Raw genomic sequence first — 22,463 nt, 5'->3', positions numbered from 1 at the left:
GTATTTTTAAAATGTGTAAATTTTGGGGTAGGGTGGCATTTGATGATATTTTTAGATAGGCCGTCTCATCATTAGTTTTGAATAAAAATATCGTCTCTGTACATTTGTGCAGGTAGTTGCAATAAATTTACCCACAAACCCCTAATTTTTTAACGTTTTGGTGTACCCTGTACATAAGCGGCAAGATAGGATCAAACTTTTTGCATCAAAATAATCAGTGAAGAAATACCTTTAAAATGAGGTATAACTCAACATACGTTTACATTTGAAAATTTTCCAAAAACCACCCCTACCCCCCAAAAACTACCCTTTTGGGGAGTTTTAGAGATTTCAAAATAATTTCTCCCAAATTCTTTGGGGTGGAAATAGGGGGGTTTAAGTTGTTACGAATAATCTACCTCGTTTGGTTTGGCCGCTATACGTACTGTACGGTAGGGTGGGCTGAAAAAACTAAATTTTCGAGTATCGAGTTCTAATAGGGCTCAAAAGTTGCGTATTCTTGATCTGATTAAGAGAAAAATAATTTAAAAAATATTATTTACAATCTTTAGTTCGCGCAATGAGCTTAAAGTTTTGTAAAAGTGTACTTTTTTGCTATTTTCAAATAAATATTTTTAACCGTCTTATGATAATTTTTTTTATTGTACTACCGTATATATATTACGTTTATAAGTCCATAACGGCAATAAAAATATTTAGATACTTTAAACAAACATATAAGGTTCTCAAAAAATATCGTAATTATTAGAAAATTGTACGAAAATAACAATTTTTCTTCAAAGAGTAAAACATCACAGATTTGCAGCTCTTCGCCCATTTCACCAATGTTTTGGTTGAATGACCCAGAACTCACCACGGGGAGGTGGCTGCAACTCGAGTTCTACCCACACCCTACCCAACCATCTAACCAAATAGGGTGTGTTTGAATGTATTTACATTATTTTCATGTTCTACGCTTCCCTAAGTTTACATACCTTAGAATGACGTCGAAGGTTTAAACTCTGATTAATGTTCAAATTTTGGCATGACAGACCTTGATAACAATGTGGTTCTGATAAATCCGTCTCTGATATCTTGACCAAACACTTTGTCTGACTACCAGAGATTTGTCAGCTGAAATAAAAAAAGTTATTGATCATGTTATTGAAAGAAACTCCTTTTTCTGTCACCCAGAAAACATGCTGTTAACAATGATAACTAACGAAAGACTAGATATAAGAGAGTTAGGTTTCAGAAGAGTTTTGAAGGCAAGAAGTGTGGAAAATAACAGCAAATCGGCTGTAAGGATATCTCATACACCCACTCTTAAGTTTGAAGCTAAGGACTACAGTGAGCTCATTGATTGGTCTAAATGCAAAGTTTCTCCTCCTCCTATGATGAGGAAATTAACAACGGAAACAATATCAACCTATTTGAGGAACCAAACTTTACCAGAGTTCATGAACTTTCCTTGTCACACACAAGCCGTGGAAAGGTGTGTTAAGTTAGTGACAGAAGCGTCGGACAAAGTGTGTGGTCAAGATAACAGAGATGGATTTATCAGAACCACATTGTGATCAAGGTCTGTCATGCCAAAATTAGAACATAAATCAGAGTTTAAACCTTCGACGTCATTCTAAGGTATGTAAACTTAGGGAAGCGTAGAACATGTAAATAATGTAAATACATTCAAACACACCCTATTTGGTTGGATGGTTGGGTAGGGTGTGGGTGGAACTCGAGTTGCAGCCACCTCCCCGTGGTGAGTTCTGGGTCATTCCACCAAAACATTGGTGAAATGGGCGAAGAGCTGCAAATCTGTGATGTTTTACTCTTTGAAGAAAAATTGTTATTTTCGTACAATTTTCTAATAATTACGATATTTCTTGAGAACCTTATATGTTTGTTTAAAGTATCTAAATATTTTTATTGACGTTATGGACTTATAAACGTAATAAATATACGGTAGTACAATAAAAAAAATTATCATAAGACGGTTAAAAATATTTTTTTGATAATAGCAAAAAAGTACACTTTTACAAAACTTTAAGCTCGTTGCGCGAACTAAAGATTGTAAATAATATTTTTTTAATTATTTTTCTCTTAATCAGCTCAAGAATACGCAACTTTTGAGCCCTATTAGAACTCGATACTCGAAAATTTAGTTTTTTCAGCCCACCCTACTGTACGGGTGGTCTGCCTCACCCTGTATAGTTAGATTTCAATTTGTTTGTTTGATAGGTAGTGACAGTAAAATAGTTATAAATATTATAGTTCTGTGTTTATAAATGCGCAACATAGACAAACAGCACTGTGTAGTTATTCCATTACCCTCATTTACGTTTTAAACTTTTTTTGAGATTTCGGGTGATCAGTTTTTAAAACAGAAAAAAATCAAGGTTGATACATGAACTGATCTTAGTTTTACAATATCACACAAATGAAAATGGAATAAAATAATTTTAAATATTATCTATAGTTTCCGGTTCACCCCACATCGAAACATAGCTCACAAACTACAATTTTGAGATGTATTGGCTTCACCGTAGACACCAGCATCTACAGTGCTGTGGAGGGGCCTCATATCGATGCCCTAAACGCAAAGGGTGTAAGTACTAAAACGTAATTTTTTGGCACTGTAAAAAAAATTGAGGAGTTTTATGTAAAAAGGGCTAATAACTATAAAATGAATTTATTTTTACATTATCAGCTGGTAACAGTGTATCATATAAGTTTTCAAGCAGTTCATTCTACAAATACGTCTTCTGAAGTGGGTACTTTATATGACCAAAGGACATTATTTTGAACGGAATCTTCTTTGAACCAATTTCTTTCTAACACATTCTTGAATCCCTCTGACTTTTTTTTTAAAAATAATGATGCACCTTTTTTAGCAAAAAAAGAGCTCGGATTGTTTCTTGCTGATTCCAGGATCAGTACATATTTTTGTATGTTGTAGATTTTTTTCTTCCACCTTAAGTTTTCCTCCCAATAACCCCAAAATTCCAATCACATTGACCAAAGCTATGGCCAACTATAGGAAACACATGTGTGATTGGGATTCTTAAAACATGGCTAGCCAAGTGCAAAATGTTCATATTTTGTTTCTGTTCTGTCCTCATGTACTATCAGAAAAAAGGGTTTTTCATCATATTTAAACACGACAGTTTTATCTTTGATAAAATGGAACAAAAAAGTACAAACTGATTCCAGATTCTTTTTATCTTCAATCTCCAAGTAGTAGTATAATGCCCTACTGCCATTACTAGTAGTATAAATAATTCTCTGGACAAAACCTTCTACTGTATAATACATAAACGTTTTTCCAATATTTGGTATAACATAAGTGTGAATTGCCTGCAAACACACTCTTAAGTTCCCTGTACTTTAACTACGTATTTTATATAACATTTATTTATCTAAGCACCTACCTCATGTGTTTTTACACTCTGCGATTTTAGGACACTCTTCAGAACTTGCTGCTCTTTTGATGTAGAATTATAAAACTGATAGAATAATTTTTCTGGTCATTTACATTTACATTATAACCACAGTCAAAGTATTTCCAACTTACCATTAGTTGTAAGATGTGATTCTTCAGAAGGTCTAAGTTTTTATTAACTTTAAGATCTTCCACAGATTTTATTCTTTTTCCTTTTTTTGGTTTTCACCGAAACATTAGCACTATTACAATGTTCGCTCATGTTTAAATAAGAATATTAATAAAACAACACATAAACCTTACAATATTTACTCTAAAAACAACAAAAGGGTTCTGCAGTTTCCCTCCTCACAGCCACAGCTGAAAAAGCTCTATGACATCACATGTTAAAAAATTTGCAGAACAAAAATAAAAAGGCTTAGAGGAATAAAACTTTGCCGTGTAGTCAACAGAAGTATGAAGAAGATAAAAGTACCATCGCCCAAAAACCTCAATTTTATGCCTTTGTAAACGGTTTTTTCATGAGCAACTATTATAGACATTGATACGTTTACATGTGTATACTTTATTAATAGAGGGCTATGTGGTTAACATTTTTTAGATTGTTTTAAGTCAAGGTCCGGAAAAAGTATCATTTTTAGCATTTTTGCTGCAGCATGGGACTCATAAAACACTTTTAGTTGAGATCCTTCCCGGATTTCACCAAACCTACATTTTATAAATAAATTTATATATACAGGGTGTATATTATGTCTGGAAACACCCAAATATATCCTTTAATAATTTAAATATAAATTTGAAACCTCTTACAATCGTGATAGAGATTGGGCATCTACTTTTTGGAACAATGTTTTGTTATGTCACACCAACGGGGGACGTCCTGCCGAGGGTATCGTGAATATTCTTAATGGAAGCCTATACCTTGTGATACATAATTTTAAAGGTAATAGCTTACTGAATTGAATGCCACAAACCGCATCTCAAAGAAATTATTCTATCAGAAAATAGAGCATTTTTAGTATTGAAAATTTACTGATGTTCAACAATGTAATTTTAACATGGTTCTTGCCACAAAATGTGTTACACTAATTTTTTAGCATTTTTTTAAATGTTCAATTAAATAAAACAAAAATTTCATTTTAAGCTGGTTCTATTAGCACAAATTTGCCAGTTTTTATTACAGTACAATTATGGAAATACTTATGTTATTGATTTCTTATTACAAATAAAAAATAATGTATGCTGTTAGAAAAGTCTTACAACAAACGTTTTACCTGCATTTGGTGTCAAAGCAATTGTTCGAACTGTGTTCCTTCTACGGTTTGACAATGAGCCAATCTTGTGTAAAATGATTCGACAGAGTTGCCTAACATTTCTTCAGTTATCAAAGCAATCTCCTCTATAATCCTGTTTCTTAGGTCTTCCAAATTATGAGGCTTTCTTCTATATACATTGGATTTTAAATGACCCCATAGGAAATAATCGATTGGTGACAAATCCGGAGATCTTGGAGGCCATTCGATTTCTCCTCTTCGGCCAATCCATTTATGAGGAAACCTTAAATCCAAATACTCTCTTACCTGTCTCCCATAATGGGGTGGAGCACCATCCTGCTGAAACCATACATTATCAAAGTATTCTCCTGATGCAATTTGAATAGCTGGGATTATTTCATTTTGGAGCATATTGTAGTAAAGTTCGGCATTTAAATTTCCATTGATGAAAAAGGGTCCAACAATTTTGTTACCTAAAATTCCACACCATACGTTCAGTTTTTGTGGTTGCTGTGAATGGGACTCAGTAATCCAATGTGGGTTTTCACTAGCCCAGTAACGGCAATTGTGCCTGTTAACATTGCCATTTAGGAAAAAAGTTGCCTCATCAGAAAATAGTATGTTGGTCAGAAAATCTCTATTGTCATCACATTTGCGCATCACAAGTTCACAAAACTCAACTCTTCTGTCGTAATCATCCTCACTTAACTGTTTGACTAAATGAACTTTAAATGGTTTGTATTTATTAATTTTCAAAATCTTACTCACAGACATAGGGTGCATATCATGTTGCTGTGCAGCTTTTCTGAGCGATGTATGTGGGTCTTCAATAAATGTTTGCAAAACATCTAGTGCATGTTCTTCATCTGTTGCAGATTGTATCCTACCCGACTTTGGCCGATTACGTACACTCCCTGTCATTTCAAAACGCTCAATAGTTTTTGATATTGTTGAAACACTTATGGGATTCCTTTCTGGGAAAGTGTCATTAAACAAATTACAAACTTCCCGATAAGATCTTTGACGATCGCCATATCCTCGCATCATCAACAGAGTAATTCGTTCTCTTTCAGACAATTCCATTAAAATGCCAAATAAAAACTGAACTACTGTAATTAGATAACTTGTTGACAGCAATGCTTCAGAGACACTGATTAACTCGACAGGAATGATATGACCTTTGTCCATTTGTAATTCCCAAGCTTAGACCTGTCTAGTGAAAGCTCCATGCTCAACAAACTGAAACCTGTAGACCAGATGATTAATAACACAATAATGTTTCTCATAGGCTAGTGACCTTTGTCTCTTTAAACCTTCCTGCTGACTGGAAAACACCAAGTACAGATTCATAAGTAATCAGAGAAAGTGACTCATAAGTTTTATTCATTGTAATAAAAACTGGTAAATTTGTACTAATGAAACCAGCTTAAAAATAAATTGTTTATTTTATTTTAATTGAACATTTAAAAAATGCTAAAAAATTAGTGTAACACATTTTGTGGCAAGAACCATGTTAAAATTACATTGTTGAACATCAGTAAATTTTCAATACTAAAAATGCTCTATTTTCTGATAGAATAATTCCTTTGAGATGCGGTTTGTGGCATTCAATTCAGTAAGCTATTACCTTTAAAATTATGTATCACAAGGTATAGGCTTCCATTAAGAATATTCACGATACCCTCAGCAGGACGTCCCCCGTTGGTGTGACATAACAAAACATTGTTCCAAAAAGTAGATGCCCAATCTCTATCACGATTGTAAGAGGTTTCAAATTTATATTTAAATTATTAAAGGATATATTTGGGTGTTTCCAGACATAATATACACCCTGTATATAAAACAATGAAGTATATTATTACAAATGAGTCACAAGTACCTCATGCCTCTAACACTGCCATTGGTTGGGAAACAAATAGAATAAAGCCAATGAATTTGAAGTAGCCATCCTGACAGTTACTAGTACTTTTATTAGTATCAGCCCCATTATACTGTACCAACCCTATTGTATATGTTGATCAGTTTCTCACACTGCCACTGGTTCTGGGAACAAGTAAAATAAAGTCAAAGATAAAATGTATGTAGCAAGTTTTATGTAGACTTTAGTATTGGGTGGTTAAGAAATATTACATTTTTATTTACAAAATCTAAATTAGCTGCCTTACACTTTAACACATTGTTATAACTACACTGTTTTTTTTTAGATTTACAATTAGATACAATTAAATTAATAAATAAGAGTTTCCTATTTAACAGTCTAAATCAACATTATTTGAAAAAATTTGGTACAAAATGCATTTTACAAGAACTGAATATTTGGTTTGTTCTCAAAGAATATTCATGGAAGGGTGAAATAGTTTCTTTCTTTTAGAAGGAACCAATATTTTTGGCTTCTGTCCAGCTGCAGAAGAGTTAGGGTTATTAGTTGGCTTTTCAGTCTTGTCTTCCTCCCTCTCCTCAGTAATGTTAGGGTTACGATTTTCTAAGTAAAATCTCCCAGGTGAGTGATAGTCTGTATAGGCTTGGAGAGGATGTACAATGTTGGGTTGGATGGGTCTCTGCTGGACGTTTCTCACTCGGGATATGAAGGATTGGGTGGGGGTAGTTGGGTGCTGGTAGGGATGCTCCCAAGTAGATCTTCCGGGCTGATAGGAATTGCGTGCATCATACTGTAACACTCCACTGCTCTGTACCTCTTGGTACATCGACCGATTGAGTTCTGCAGCCTTCCACGTCTCCAGTTCTGCCTGATATTTTCTCTCTTGATCAGCCAATTTCTGTAACAGTGACACAACCGAAGTAGTGTTAAATGCTTATGCTAATGCTGGATGAGGCTATTATAACAACGACTGGATTTAGTTAGAAAACATGGTGCTATCTTAAATTATCAGTGGCAGTCCGAGTCTTAACAGCCAGCTTAGAAGAGCATAAAAATATAATATTAAATTAGTTGATATCTGGTTAAATTAACATAGTTAAAATTGACCAAATGGACAAGAAGTAATTAAATCATAATTTCTAAAAATAGATTCAGAAAGTGACTTTGGTTAAGTGTTAAACAAGAATTATCCAGAAAATAATGAATGTTTCAGCACTAAGTCTAGACATACAAGATCTGTTAAAAAAAATTAAATGTATGCATATCAGTTGCATGAATAGTTGTTTTCAAATCTGTATAAATATGAACAGAATTTAATTTCTATGCAATACTGTTTGCTTCACTGACAATATACAAATAATGCAATTGCAGTTGTAGAAAATAATATCGCTGTAAAAGAAAATCTGTCTACACGTGAAATTCTAGTGTCATTCAGTTTATGCAATACACTTTATTACTTTTAATACTTATTACTTTATTACTTTTTTATTACACAATACTTTTCAATTAAGATTTAATAGGATTTTCAGTTATTAAAATGTTAGGCTATTGAAGTACAAAAGCAAAATAAGAGACTATCATAAACCATCCAGGAGAAAAGGTGTGGAATGTTGTCTACTGGAATCTTGTTTCTTCATGACAACATTCAGACTCATTTAGCTGATGCAACAACATACATATATTTGCACAAATGGCATAATTTTAATCATACGTCTTACAGTCCCAACTTGGTACTTAGTGGATCCGTTGCTCTTTAGTCAGGTTTTCAACCTTACCATTCTGACATCTCAACTATAGTGGATCTTGAAGCACGTTGAAAACGTAATTCCAGGTTCAAAAGTGCCACTGATAACTAGATTTCCCAGAGTCATAAACGCCACCAACGACAGGTCCTGAAGGACATCCAAGACCAACAATTTGCTTTCCAGCAATATCTTTTTATGCAGATTTAACTAGATCTGGAGACTTAACTGGAGAAAAAGTACAATTCCACAAATAAGATAAGATTATCAGCAAAAGACAAAGAGTTAAATCACCGATTCTCAAATTATAGCCCATATATTGGGGTACAGCACTCAAAACATCTACATTAAGCAAAAAAAATCAACAGCAGATTGTCCAACCTTACACCACAACCCACACAAACCTCTTGCCTGTTCAACGTAATACTCTATTTATAGAGACTTGACATATACTACCTAAACCAATTTGGCACTCCAATTCTGCCAAAACGTTAGCAATAACAAAATGTATCATGCTGTTTTGCAACATATAGATATGCCATGTGAAGTTTAAGCAATTTCAAACGCGTCTTTGATAAGAAAATACTTAGAACTAAGAATTTGTTCACAACAAGGATTATAAAATCAATTATGTTGGCTTTCCGAAGCCACTGTGCCAAGATCTTATTGAGGTGCTCTATGACCAATGAAGTGATGCTGAATACTGGAAAATCAGCTAGCTGTACAGAATCAGACATTTATTTCTACTAACTGACAGAAAAATTAGGTCATTTTTATTTCTACACCAAAGCCAAAAATGAGGTTGAAGAAAAGATTTATAATACTGGAGGGATAATACCATCCTGTCCACATGAGAGAAAGATTTTAGTAGTGAGAAATCTCAACAAACCCTCGGATCTCAAAGAAAGGAACAACCACTTCTTGGAGGCACTAGCAAACCACCAAAACTTTTACAGAAGGAATTTCTCTTTCTCCAATCACAAGCATCCTTTTCACAGCTATGTATTTTTTATAGAAATTTAGGACTTGCCACAATGTCTTATTTGGAAATATTACAGAAATAAGATGAGACCTATGGAAAGACTGCAACCTTGAAATATCTGTTAGTTGATGTTTCACTGAACAATTTTAGAACCGTCTTCTTTTCAAGCATGCAGGAAATTTCCTTCTTATTTCGATATATTGGATAAGTCCCAAATATCCAATCCAAGGGTGGTTTTGACTTTCTCAGTACAGTTGCAAAATCCTGCCTGATCTCTTCTGCGTACTCAGGTGTAGTTTGCCTGCTGGAAACTCCCGAGCAGATAATTTCTTCTGTTGGAGTTCCCTTTGGATCTAGGACAAACTTTGGAATTAGATTTTTCTGAAACTCGGAACCCAAAATACTTTATTACAAACAATATTCAACTGTACAATAGCATCAATAGATTCGGTTTCTACAAATAGGCAAGTAATGAGTATTGAATATACACCTATGTGAAAAAAATATATTTTTCAATTTTATTTAAAAATAATAAAGAAACTGTATAGCTATACATTTTTCAATAGTAAGGTTAATTATTATATTTTTATCATTAAATTGGCTTTAATCCTAGTTACTTAGAATATTGAAAAATCACCCAACATAGGAAAAACAGTTATAAAGAACTAAACAAGCAATAAATAAGAAAAAACAAAATATTTGCAAAAAATCACATTATTATCCAAGAATATAGTAAGAACAAAATTATAAATAATTGAGAAAGAAAATAACTCCAACTAAGAACATAGAAGCTGACAGCCTGTGATAACAAAGCCATATTAATCAGTGTTGGTCAGCCAATCACAGTATAGCATCATCCCCTTCATCTCACCTGTTTATTATTGGCAGTTTTCGGGTTAACATTTTTCTGTTCACTGAATATGGCTCTCCACAGTGAAGCAAAAACATTTCAAGAATTCAATTCAATGTTAGCTGTTTAATATTTACAATAATTCAGTAGAGTAGGTTTATTTTTTAATATTCAGTAGAAGAATCCTTGCTATCTTTTATATAGTTCAGGGCAAAATCAATAACTGGTGAGCTGTTCAGTGGCACTTGTACCTATTGTCCAATTTAATGGTCTCCTCTCATTGGTGGAGATATTGCGTGGTCCCTTAGATGCCCCAACATTCAGTGTACCGTCAGAGCCATTCTGGAGATTGTTCTTGTCATGGTCACTCACAAAGTCTCACACTTTGTTCTCTCTCGTAGGCAGAGTAGTGCCGTCTTGTGTCTCTATACGTTCTTTTCTCGTATTCAGTGTATCGTGTACCATCGGAGATGATATGGTCCAATTGCGGTTGCTCAACGCTTTGTTCTCGTGGTGTGGAAGGGTCTCGTTGTCCTCTTTCTTCACTTTCGTTTAAGTGTATTGTGTATCATTACAGGAGATATACGGCCAGCCGCAGTCATACCAAAGTCTCGCACTTTGTTCTCGTTGTGGTCTTGTATTGGAGCTCACCGTGTCTTTTTCTTTTAGGTAGAATAGTGCTATCTTGTGTTTCAATGCCTTCTTTATTGTACTCTTATATGTATTGTAGCTCCCGTCGGAGGTGACATGGTCAAGTTGCGGCCTCGCACCCCTTTGTTCTCATGATGGTTCCTCTCTAAACTTGTTCCTACCTCGATGTCAGTGATGATTATCAGTGTAAGTGACTCGTTCTTCACTGGATCTCACTGCAACCCTGGACGAGCTGGAAGGCCCCCTCCTCGGATGAAAGCAAGGCAAGAACCAAGATCAACATTGGTGAGTTGGCATCTATCCTCAAGTGCACTCTTTATACCTCATGTCTCACTCGTCCTTCCCTCTCCAGATGTAATAATTTTAATTTTATTTGTATCCCTCTGTCTCATACACAAAATTTTTTGCTTTCGAATCGGAGTCTCTGTAGCTCTTTTTCTACTTAACAGTTAGCAAAGTTTCGACGTGGTTGGAACTGGAAATCTTTGATATACCAGCCATATCTGAATGATATTCCACGCTTGGACATAGTTGTTCTGACTGAATGTTGGTTGAGAGAGGGTGAGGAGGGGGAGGTTTTGGAGGGGTTTGACATTGTACTGACGAACAAGCAACGTAACAGAAATGACGGTGTTATCATTTACTTCAATAAACGCTTATCAGCTACTGCCTCACAAGTAACACTTGGTGACGTCTACGGCATTAACTTAGAATTCAATTACTGCAACAAAACCTTTTACATACTTGCCCTATACCGTACCTTTGACAGTGACTTGGAATTTTTCTTAACTGAACTAGAAAATTATTGTAATCGTTTAGATAAGAGCAAGATGGGAATTATTTTGGGTGACATTAACATCGATTTACTTAAGAATACTTTAACATGCGACAGATACTTAAACTGCTTACTGGGATCGGGATTTGTTCAATGTATAGATAAACCAACTAGAGTGACTAATAACTGCTCGTCATGTCTGGATCACATATTTCAACGTTACTATGACATGAACAATGTACAATCAGCTGTGTTCCAGACTGGCGTGAGCGACCACTACAGTACTGGCCTGACTATCACTGCCACTGCCACATCGCCTCACAATGACAAACATACTGACGACTCTACTACACAATATTACACTGATAAGCATCTGCTCGGCCGTAATCTCGCTCACTTGAACTGGGAACCTGTTTTGAGTTGCCAGGATATCTCAATATGCGCTAAACAATTTGAAAATACAATATCTGATTTTATTAAAACTTCCTCAAAACCCTTAAATAACTATTCCACACGCTCAAAAAAATTAAAACCATGGATTACACCCGATTTGGTCAAATCGATTCGCATTAGAGACAAAATAAGTAAAAAATTAAAAAAACAACCCTTTAATAATGATCTCTATCAATTTTTTCGTACATTCAGACATATTTTAAGTAAATCTCTTAAACAATCCAAAAAACTATATTACAGAACTAAACTTGAAAATTATCAAAACAACCCCAAAATGTTCTGGTCTATCGTAAACGAGCTTGCAGGTAAAATTAAGAAAAGAGATTCTTTTCCTATCCATAAAGTTTTACCGGATACTCCGTATATATCTCATGGTTTGTGTAAAGAAGTAGCTAATGATTTTAACTCCTTTTTCTCCGTGGTTGGACACAATCTGGCTAGTGCCATCGATTCAAGTGGGGACCCGGTTTTGAGTGATGCGGATTACAGACAGGACACCGTGTTCACATTGACCACTGTTACTGAACTTGATGTAATACGGCACGTGACTGGACTGCGTGGGGGATCCGCCCCTGGACGTGATAGTGTCTCGGCTGATATGTTAAAGGACAATATTTATATCTTCTCTAAGCCCCTTCTGCATTTAATAAATTTAAGTATTTATTCTGGCATTTTCCCAGATAATTTTAAAATAGCTAAGGTCATTCCCTTGCATAAAGGAGATAGCTTCTTAGATAAAAATAATTTCCGCCCCATCAGTCTTTTAAGTGTATTCTCCAAGATCCTTGAGCGTATAGTTAAAGAACAATTGGTTGCCTATCTTTCTAACAATCAAATCTTGTGCGAGTGTCAGTATGGGTTCAGAGAGGACAGGAACATTTCTGATGCTCTTTTTGATGTCAATAGACAAATCAATGAGGCTATATCTGACAACTTGCGCATTATTTTAATATTTCTTGATTTGAGGAAGGCCTTTGACAGCATTGATAGAAATAGGCTGCTCCTTAAATTGGATGCCACTGGAGTTCGGGGTAATGCGCTTTCATGGTTCTCAACCTACCTTACAAGTAGGCTACAGACCGTGTCTGTCTGTGGGACAGAGAGCGACGCGCTTCCGGTGGACTACGGGGTGGTTCAGGGCAGTACGCTCGGCCCAATTCTGTTTTTGATTTATATTAATAATATCTCTAAATTGAATTTATATGGCAATCCTGTTTTATTTGCTGATGATAGCTTAATTTTAATAAAAGGTAGCGATTGGGGTGATGTCCGTTCTAACGCTCTACATGACCTCATGGTCTTAAAAAAATGGTTTGACCAAAACATTCTTTCATTAAATACATCAAAGACTAAGTTTATGCCTATCTCTCTCCGAGAGACCACAGACTATACCCTCGGCGACCTCGTGGTTCATAATTGTGGCAGTTACAACAATGAACTTTGTTCGTGTGAAACTATTGAAAATGTATCGTCTTATAAATATTTGGGTGTCTTCTTTGACAAGCGTTTAAAATGGTCTGCACATGTTGAATATGTAAAAAAGAGAGCAAGGAAATATATATTTGCGTTTAAACACTTAAGTGAAATTTTAAATGAAAAAGAAATCAAACTTGCTTACTTTGCCTATGCCCAATCGTTGTTCTCGTTTGGAATAATAGCCTGGGGTGGAGCGTATAAAACTCTTTTACAGCCATTGCAAGTGGTTCAGAAGGCAATCTTAAAAGCCGGTTTCAAAAAATCTAGGAGATACCCAACTGACACTTTATATCAAGAAACTGCCATTCTATCAATTCGAAAAATCTTCATTAAAACACTTCTTGTTCACATTTATAAACATTTTTATACAATTTTCTCTACAACTTCACATTCTCATAACACACGATATTCACGGAATATTGGAGTCGCATCAATGCAGATCAGTAAATCCTTCTCTGCTACAAATTCTCTTTATATATCCCATCTTGTGTATAGAAATATCTGTAAATACTTTCCAGACAACCAAATATTCACCTCACCTTCAATACTTACATGTAAGAAACGCTCGAATGAATGGCTGTATCTTATCAGCGCGGAGGAGGCTGAGGCAGTTATCACGGCTGATTACAGAAGGACCTGACTTTGGACCCTGCCTCCCCCCTCTTGATGCCCCTTCAACAGTACTGATGCCTTTAAATGGACTTTTCCTATTTTGTACATTTATTTGTTTTATTTCATAACAGTTCGTAAAGAAATTGCTAGTAATGTGTTAGGTTGTTCTGCAGGTAGACTTTTTGATCCTTAAAACACACCACTCCTTAATTTTGCTTTTCTCCTCTTTTAATATTTCCTTTAAACTATTTGTAGTATTTACGCTGATAAATTTCAATACCGTATTATTTGGATTGTGTGTGTGTGTGTGTATGCGTGTGTTGATGTTATAATATGATAATTAATTAATTACCAGATTCAGTTCGTCCAAAATCTCCAGGGAAGCAACTCGAGCCTACGCATAGGCTTTTCCGCCCATGTAGGCTCATTTCCTAGGCCACTTTAAATTTGATGTGTATAATATTTTTATGTATAATGTTGTTATGTAAACATTCAACTAGTATAGTAACAAGACAATATAAATTTAATAGTAAATTTGCACACATGTAAATATTTTTTGGAAATAAAACTATGATTCAATTCAATTCAATGTAAGCTAAAGAACTTAGGTCCCCTAATAAATTCCAAATGTTTAACCTACTCGTACTTTACATACTGCAGGTGAGTTTGAAACTAATTTTGAAGCATCATGTTTATAAAATCCAAATCTTTTTTTAAGTAGATAATGAGAGCATGGAATGATTCTTTTGCAGTATATAAATTTGTGGGAGGATGGTCATGTATATATTTTAGAAACTTCACACAATTATGAACTGTTGTTACATTGTTAATAACAAACTTATATGTGAACAGATAACCTGAAATTGAATTGTAAATTTTAACACTTAACTCACCATACTGTAAGTATGTATATATCACATGTGACTGCTCTAAACGTAGTACTCTAAGCATGTATACATGCAAAAATGATTATGACTGCTCTAAACGTAGTACTCTAAGCGTGTATACATGCAAAAATGACTTTTACCTTTTAGTAATGATAGTTCCAACTTATTCAGCTAGAGTTAGTGGAAGATACGTTCTGATAATTTTGAGATCACTCGATAATGCTCAATGGTAGCATTTTTTAACACCATAAGCAAATATAAGCACATTATTGCCCTGCTGAACACCTGGTGTGGTCTGTTCTGTAACCTGTGTGAAACATATTTGTCGCCAACTTTTAATTTTTTTGAAACTAAAACTTTCCTAACCATTTAATAAATATCCCTTTATGCCATGGTACTGTGTATATGTTCTTAATGAGTATTATATATATATATATATATACCTTTTTAAGTACATACTGATTTTGTCCCACCTTCACTAAAGTTAAATGAAAAACTTCAGGTCTACAGCTTATTTCATTCTCAAGATATCTTGTGGACAGACAGATAATCATACAGACATTTTTATATCCCCTTGGGCAGACAAAAGAGAAATCATGCCAGCCTACTGAGTCACAATGTATCTCAGCCAGTCCCTATGGATGCACCATTATAGAACTTTATTATCTATGTACAAATGAAGTTTCCTATAAAATTTAAAATATTTCTAGAAATGTCTTACGGATAGTTATCCTATGTATGTTTTATACTCAGTAGTAGATTGTACTCAGTCATGGTTACTCCATGAAGACCAATGTAAAAATGTTTGCTGACACTCAGCCAAATCTCATATAGTAACATGTATAACCATTGATCCTGATGTTGATTGTACAGAAATGAAGCTACATGCTAAATTTCAAGTCATAGGTTAGTTTATCGTACACACAGACAAACAGAAATGAAATTTGTCCAGTCCCTCAAGTGACAGGCTTTATTAACACTCAACCTAAAACAACCGTAACAATATTCCTATCATACAAATAAGTTAATTTATGGTGAGAGGTACACTAGAGAGTTCTCCAATCTGTCTTCCAAAGCACCTCTGGGTCAATACCAGAGGCTCAGGATTATTATTTAGATTTACCTTTTGGAAGATATCTACATTGACAGCAGCTCTATCCTTCAGGTCTTTGATCTCTGCTTCAAGTGACATTATTTCTCGGTCTTTCTGAAAAATTAATTTGACAAAGAAATTTTTAATTGATAACTTATGTGTACAGATTAAAACAAAGCAAATCTTAAAACTCAACCAAATGTGCTTTTAAAATAAAAAAGTCAAAACTTGTGAGCACTGGGACCTAACAAGGAGCAATTGAATTTATATTAGTTTGCAAAAAATTGGTTTCAGACATTATAAGTTATTTTAAATGCAGTTGAAAGAGGTGCCAAAATTTTACTAAACTATTTGCAGATTATAATTCAAACAAAATTAAAATTTTAGAACACCATAACAAAAAAGGGGAAAATTGTATCAAATATATATATATATATATATATATATATATATATATATATATATATATATAAGAAAATGTCAATGTTTTGAAACATATGCCAGAAGGAAAGGATATCGAACAAAGACAAAAGATATCATTTGTGGCCACTTGTGTCTAAAAATAAAAATATTTACATATTATTAAATTCATTTTTTCACATACTCAAGATGTCAACGTTGAATTAAAAAAAATACTGAAGTACAGTTTGATAGACAAATTTTAATATTAAAATTTGTGGGACATCAAGGACCAAACGTTTCAACATCAATGACTAGGGGGCACAGAGAACCAAAGTACTCCTCCAGGGAAGCACTATAGTGTTAGTTGCAGCAGGTTTTAATTCACACATATCAATTGAGAACAAAGCATTAAAAAGATTGAGATGAGCTGAGTTACATTAAAATGTATGAATATTGGACATTTGTGCACTTTCAACATTGTTTGTTACTTGATATTTGGTGTACACGTTCATGACGACGTTTACCCTGCCAGGTACACACGAACTTTCACATTGCGTTTTTTATTGTTGTCTTGATGGTTTGTTAAATGTGATCCTGTGGTTAAATAAATAACTTAGATTATTGTCTACCCTGTTGGATGCATGATTGCTTAATTTTTAAGGTAAATTAATTATGTTGGTACCACTAGTAGTACACGGAAAACATTGAACAAATATATTGACTTTTTTTGCAAAATTGTGAAGCCTATATATATTTCTTGTTATACTTAGACTTTTAACACAAAACAATTACAGTTTGTTGCCATTATTATTGAAAAATTCGATGGCAAATAAAAAGGGAGTCGTAGTTGTGAACAAGTTAATATATTTTATAATTATTATTAGCAGACATCTCTCTATTGTGAATTTTAGACTAATTTACCTATGTATGCTCTGGTGTGGGCTCTTCAATTTTAGAAAACACAACACGATTCAAGCTAATACAGTATATTCAACAGACTGAGATTTGAAACTTATGATTTTGATATATAATTAAGATTACTTATAGAATAGTAATAAAATATCCTTACAATTTTAATTTGATTAAAATGTTTCAAATGAAAAAATATTTTAATAACATTGTTATTAGCAACAATCTTAAAAATAGTAACTAACAAATATTTCATTTTAATTTATCAGATTTATAGTAGTATTACACAGATACATATGCGGTATTTCATCCCTGTAAAAGTGATATGGGTCATGATCGTGACTCATTTAAGTCTGTCAAAGCACTAAGTGAGTCTGCTGGAAAAAAATCGTAAGTGAGCTATCTGCACATCAAAGACGTTATAGTCAGGATGGCTGTATGGTCTAATGGCTGAGTTGCCTTCATTTGATTGCTGTGTCTGACGTTAAGGATTTTTGCGGTCTGTTGTACACTTATAAAAGGGTCATTGGTAAGTGGTAAGGCTGGTAGAAGGGCCCACCTTAAATTAATGATGATTGGGTTGGGTGGAAGTTGACAGGATCAGGGTATTCTGGTATAAGTGTACCAGACTTAAAATACCTGTTTTGCACTTAGGGGTCTTTACTAAACAAAAACCAATTGATTTATGTTGTTTTCTTTTGCATGTCATTTATTATTAAATCATAATCACAAAAAACCATTTACAATGATGGTTTTTAGTATAAAAAACAATTAAACAAAACATCTACATGAAAAACCTATTAAGACCCAAAACCAAAATAATTTCTATAAGTCTATAGAAATGCAAACATTGCATGGGAATTAGACTACTACTCTGACCACACCGTTCATCTTAGAAGTAGCTGACCTGAAAAAAGGCAAGAATAAATGTAAATAGCAAACAAGGTAGGGGAACTTGTTGATAAGCTCAGCACGAACACAAATCTTATACAGGTTGGAAACAAAACACTTCCTTGCCTTGATTGCCATAAACACAATAAAGCAAGGCAAAAACCAAGGGGCCATTCATATTCCAGCCACAAAACTCTTAAATATTCTGCAAAAAAAGAAAATCTCTGTAGCGTTTCTTTTCAGATAGCAAAACATAAAACAACACTAATGGAGAATTTCAGCCAATTGATAATGCTACAGGCAGTAGGATCAACTGAGGCAAGAGTGTTAACTGAGTGAATCATCCAAACCTGACGAAACACTATCCACAAACACAGTGATTGAGATATCCTGAAATCGACAACCTTACAGGCATTAGGATCAACTGAAGGAATCCGCCAAACCCGACAGAAAACTGAAACAAACAACACAGCCAAAGAAAACAATTAATATGATAACTTCTCACTTTAAAGTCAATAATATCCTTTTTATCTCAAAAGCTAGGAAAAAATGAAACCTACAAAGAGTTTTTTGACAAAAGTATCACTTGCCACCAAAACAATCCTCCCTCTTCTAAACAGAGAAAACTTACGACAAGAAGAACAAAAAAAAAGACCGGGTGGAGGTCCAGAATCTTCATAAACTCCAACCTTCTGAAAAAACAGATTAAAATGATATTATTAACATCCCCACAAAATATGAAAGGATTATGCAAGAAAATATATTGGCTAAACCATATTTTAAGCACCCCTACCACCACCTTAATAATAACATGGCATAAATACAAACAACTAGCTGCTAAAAAAAAACTATGGTTATTCATTAGTAAAAAAGTTTTGCCAGGAAGAACACAAACTAGGTGGAATGGTTGTTTATATCAAAGAAACATCAAATATTGATGTAGAGAAGATCAAAATTTCAGAGCACTGTTCCGAACTGGTATATGAAGCTGCAGAAGCTAAAATTGCTATAAAATTACACACAATGAGATTTACAAACCACAAGGAGGACAAGCTAGATTGCCAATAATGCTATCTCTCTACCATTCTCACCTCAAATCGAGCGGAAAATAAATTACTAGTACTGATGTGTGCACTGTGAATACACACAACACACTGTTTAAAGAGGAATTACTGATTTACAGAATCAGAGATCTTCCATTACCAGCAACTCCATTTACAACTAAAAAAAATCTATTAACTGCATAATATGCACTAACCTACCAGAAGACATAGCAAGTTTCTCAGTTACTAACACAGGAATATATAACCACTTGAGTCAAATATATAATTTTAAACTGGAAATAAAATGCTTGTATGAAAAAAGTATGAAAGTATATTGAAAAGAAACTGTAGTAGGATAAACCTTGACAATTTACAAGCTGCACTTGCAATAGAAAACTGGCACCCAATTGCAAACTATAATGATGAGGACTCTGGATTAAGCTTGCCTAAAGAAAAAAACTAGAACAAACAAATCTAAGCGAAGATAAGCTATGATAGAGAAATGATGATGGTGATGAAAAATCACTTCCTGAGAGCACACTATAATACTTTGTAATGAAAACGACAGGATGACAATGATTACAAAAAGAAAGCATACAACATGAAACTAAGAAACCTTAAATATAAAACTTTCGCTGAACATATAGCCCATCCAAATAACAAGTCCATAGCTCTTCAGGATATTATCAAGATAGAAGGCAATCCATATCTTATAGCTAAACATCTAAACCATTATTTTTAACAGATTACATATACAACAATTGAAAACATCCATAACGAGCTATAAAACAAAACATCCGTCACGGATAACACAAGGTGAACTGTTAATCTTAATTCTTACTGACCTCAGAGAAGTCTCATGTGGTGTTGATGAAATTTCATTTAAGGTAGTAATACTCTATGCATCACAGTTAGCAGCACTAATTGTGAGTATAATAAATAAATCATTCAGTCTTGGACAGTTTGCATATAGTTTGAAACTGCCCAACATTTATCCAAAACACAAAAAGGCTCTACAACTAAAGCAGAAAACCTTCGTCCAACCTCACTGATCCGCACCTTTTTAAAAGTCATACAGAAGATTGTAGTCTCAAGAATGCTAACTTACCTTGAATACTACAATTTCATAACAAAAAACCAACATGGTTTTCTAAAAGGAAAATCTACAATCAGTGCCATTGCAAGCTTAGTTGAATATGTCGTCAACCAACTTGAAGAGAATCATTATGTATTAGCAATCCGATTAGACTACAGTAAGGCCTTTGACTGCTTAAGACATGTGCTAATTTAAAAAAATATCATGACTGGGAGTTCAAGGCAAACATGAGATTGAGGGACGAAAATATATCATTGAACTCCAGAACACTATAAACAGACAAAGCTGTAATTACAGATCTCAAACAGTTCAGTTCTTTTTACTAATTATTTCTTACATTACATCAATAGTGACAATGTAAAAACTAGAATGTATGCATATGACACAACCTTTCATATGAAGAATGGCACTGGATTTGGCCTGCATACGGACATTGTTATATCAGCAAACAAAACTCTGCAACATTGCCTGCAAACATTATCTAGCAATCAACCCATCAAAGACCACACAAATCAATTTTAGCAAAAGAAATAGTACCTAACATCCAAAACATTACAACATAAAACCAATCAAAACTATTGGCATAAAAGTTTATAGATATTTTAACTGAACTGATCATAGAAACAGCCAAACCAAAGAGACTTGGACCTGGAATTTATACAGTGAAAAGTATTAAGTGGATAATAGGACTGGAAGCAGCATAGACAATGTATCATGCTGCGTTTGAATCCCATATCAGATATGGCATGTTAGAAGAGAGTTGTAGAGAAGCTTCTAAATCTTTAAAGCTTATGACTGTAATAGCACTATGCAACTACTCTGTAGTTGTCCAGACAGTTCAAATGGAATTACCAAGAGCTAAAGACAATCATTCACACAACACCCGAAGAGCATCTGACTACATACTTCCTCGATACCACACCACCCGATACAGCAAGAAACCATCTTACATGGGAAGGAAAATGTCAATAACCTGCCACATAATATGAAAAAACTTGAAAAAGGGAGTGTAAGAAAAGCCTTCAGAACTGACTCTTGGAGACACTCTTCTACACCATGAAAGAATGTTTTAATTCTGTAAACTCTTCCACATTGTAAAGCAAGAGACCAGAAGATTTTAATTAATTGTTACTTTTGAGGCCATTATACTTCATTATGTTGTTGTAAATAAAGAACTATTGAATTATTCAAACCACAAAAACACTAAGCCTAGCATTATACAAAATATAACCAGCAGTTAAAAAGTTAAATATCTATACCAGTTATTGATATTGTGATTATAGAAACAAAAAATTCATTTAAATTTTTAGAGGTTACTGACCCCATGTATACCTCACTTTATAGTGCAACCATATAGACTAATGTTATCCAGTTTAAAGATGTTTCACATATAATTTTAACACAAAATATGTATTGGATTTTACTCTTAATACTTTTATGTATAAACAAGAATATTCATCAACAAACCTTAGCTAATGATTCATGTAATTCTTCCACTGTTAAATTCAATTCTGCCTTTATCTTCGTAGCTGAAAACAAAGTAATTTTCATTCACATATTCTACAGGGGAACTATATATTTATTGCTGTAGATGGAGCTTATATTGGTCACTGTTAAATTACATTAAAATACAAAACCAATATTTAATACATATTTTGTGATGTGTCTGATGAAGGTATCTTGGATATCGAAAGGCCTCACAATAATATGTATTAAATATTGGTTTTGTATTTTAATGTAATTTATATATTTATTGATTACTCAAAGAGAAATAAACAACGGAGGCACTAATAAGTGTTAATTAGTCATTGGACATGAAAGGATCATTGAAAAAGAATAACAAACTAAATCGCTGGCAGATCCATAAATTGAATTAACCAAACCCATAACCATGAACACCTTGGGGGAGAGATGATTTTGATATTAAATACAACATGTCTGAATTTATATTTGAAAATTATCATCTCAAAATTGTTTAAATTATAGCACTACACATTTGTGTGAGTATTGACTTAGGTATGTTAGTA

The 22,463-nt window shown here is 33.9% G+C and overlaps 1 protein-coding gene across 1 annotated transcript; it reads right to left on the bottom strand.

Annotated features, from left to right (window-relative positions):
• Positions 1–6,766: 6,766 nt before the first annotated feature.
• Positions 6,767–22,002, bottom strand: LOC124365924. The gene is made up of 3 exons (XM_046822054.1): positions 21,904–22,002; positions 16,126–16,209; positions 6,767–7,472 (listed from the first exon to the last, which is right to left on the bottom strand). The coding sequence occupies exons 1-3, from the start codon at positions 21,985–21,987 to the stop codon at positions 7,023–7,025; spliced, it is 618 nt and encodes a 205-aa protein (XP_046678010.1). The 5' UTR covers positions 21,988–22,002; the 3' UTR covers positions 6,767–7,022.
• Between the last annotated feature and the right edge of the window lie 461 nt (positions 22,003–22,463).

This window comes from Homalodisca vitripennis, chromosome 1 (assembly GCF_021130785.1).
Source record: "Homalodisca vitripennis isolate AUS2020 chromosome 1, UT_GWSS_2.1, whole genome shotgun sequence".
NCBI lineage: Eukaryota > Metazoa > Arthropoda > Insecta > Hemiptera > Cicadellidae > Homalodisca > Homalodisca vitripennis.
This window is presented reverse-complemented; position numbering and strand designations above follow the sequence as displayed.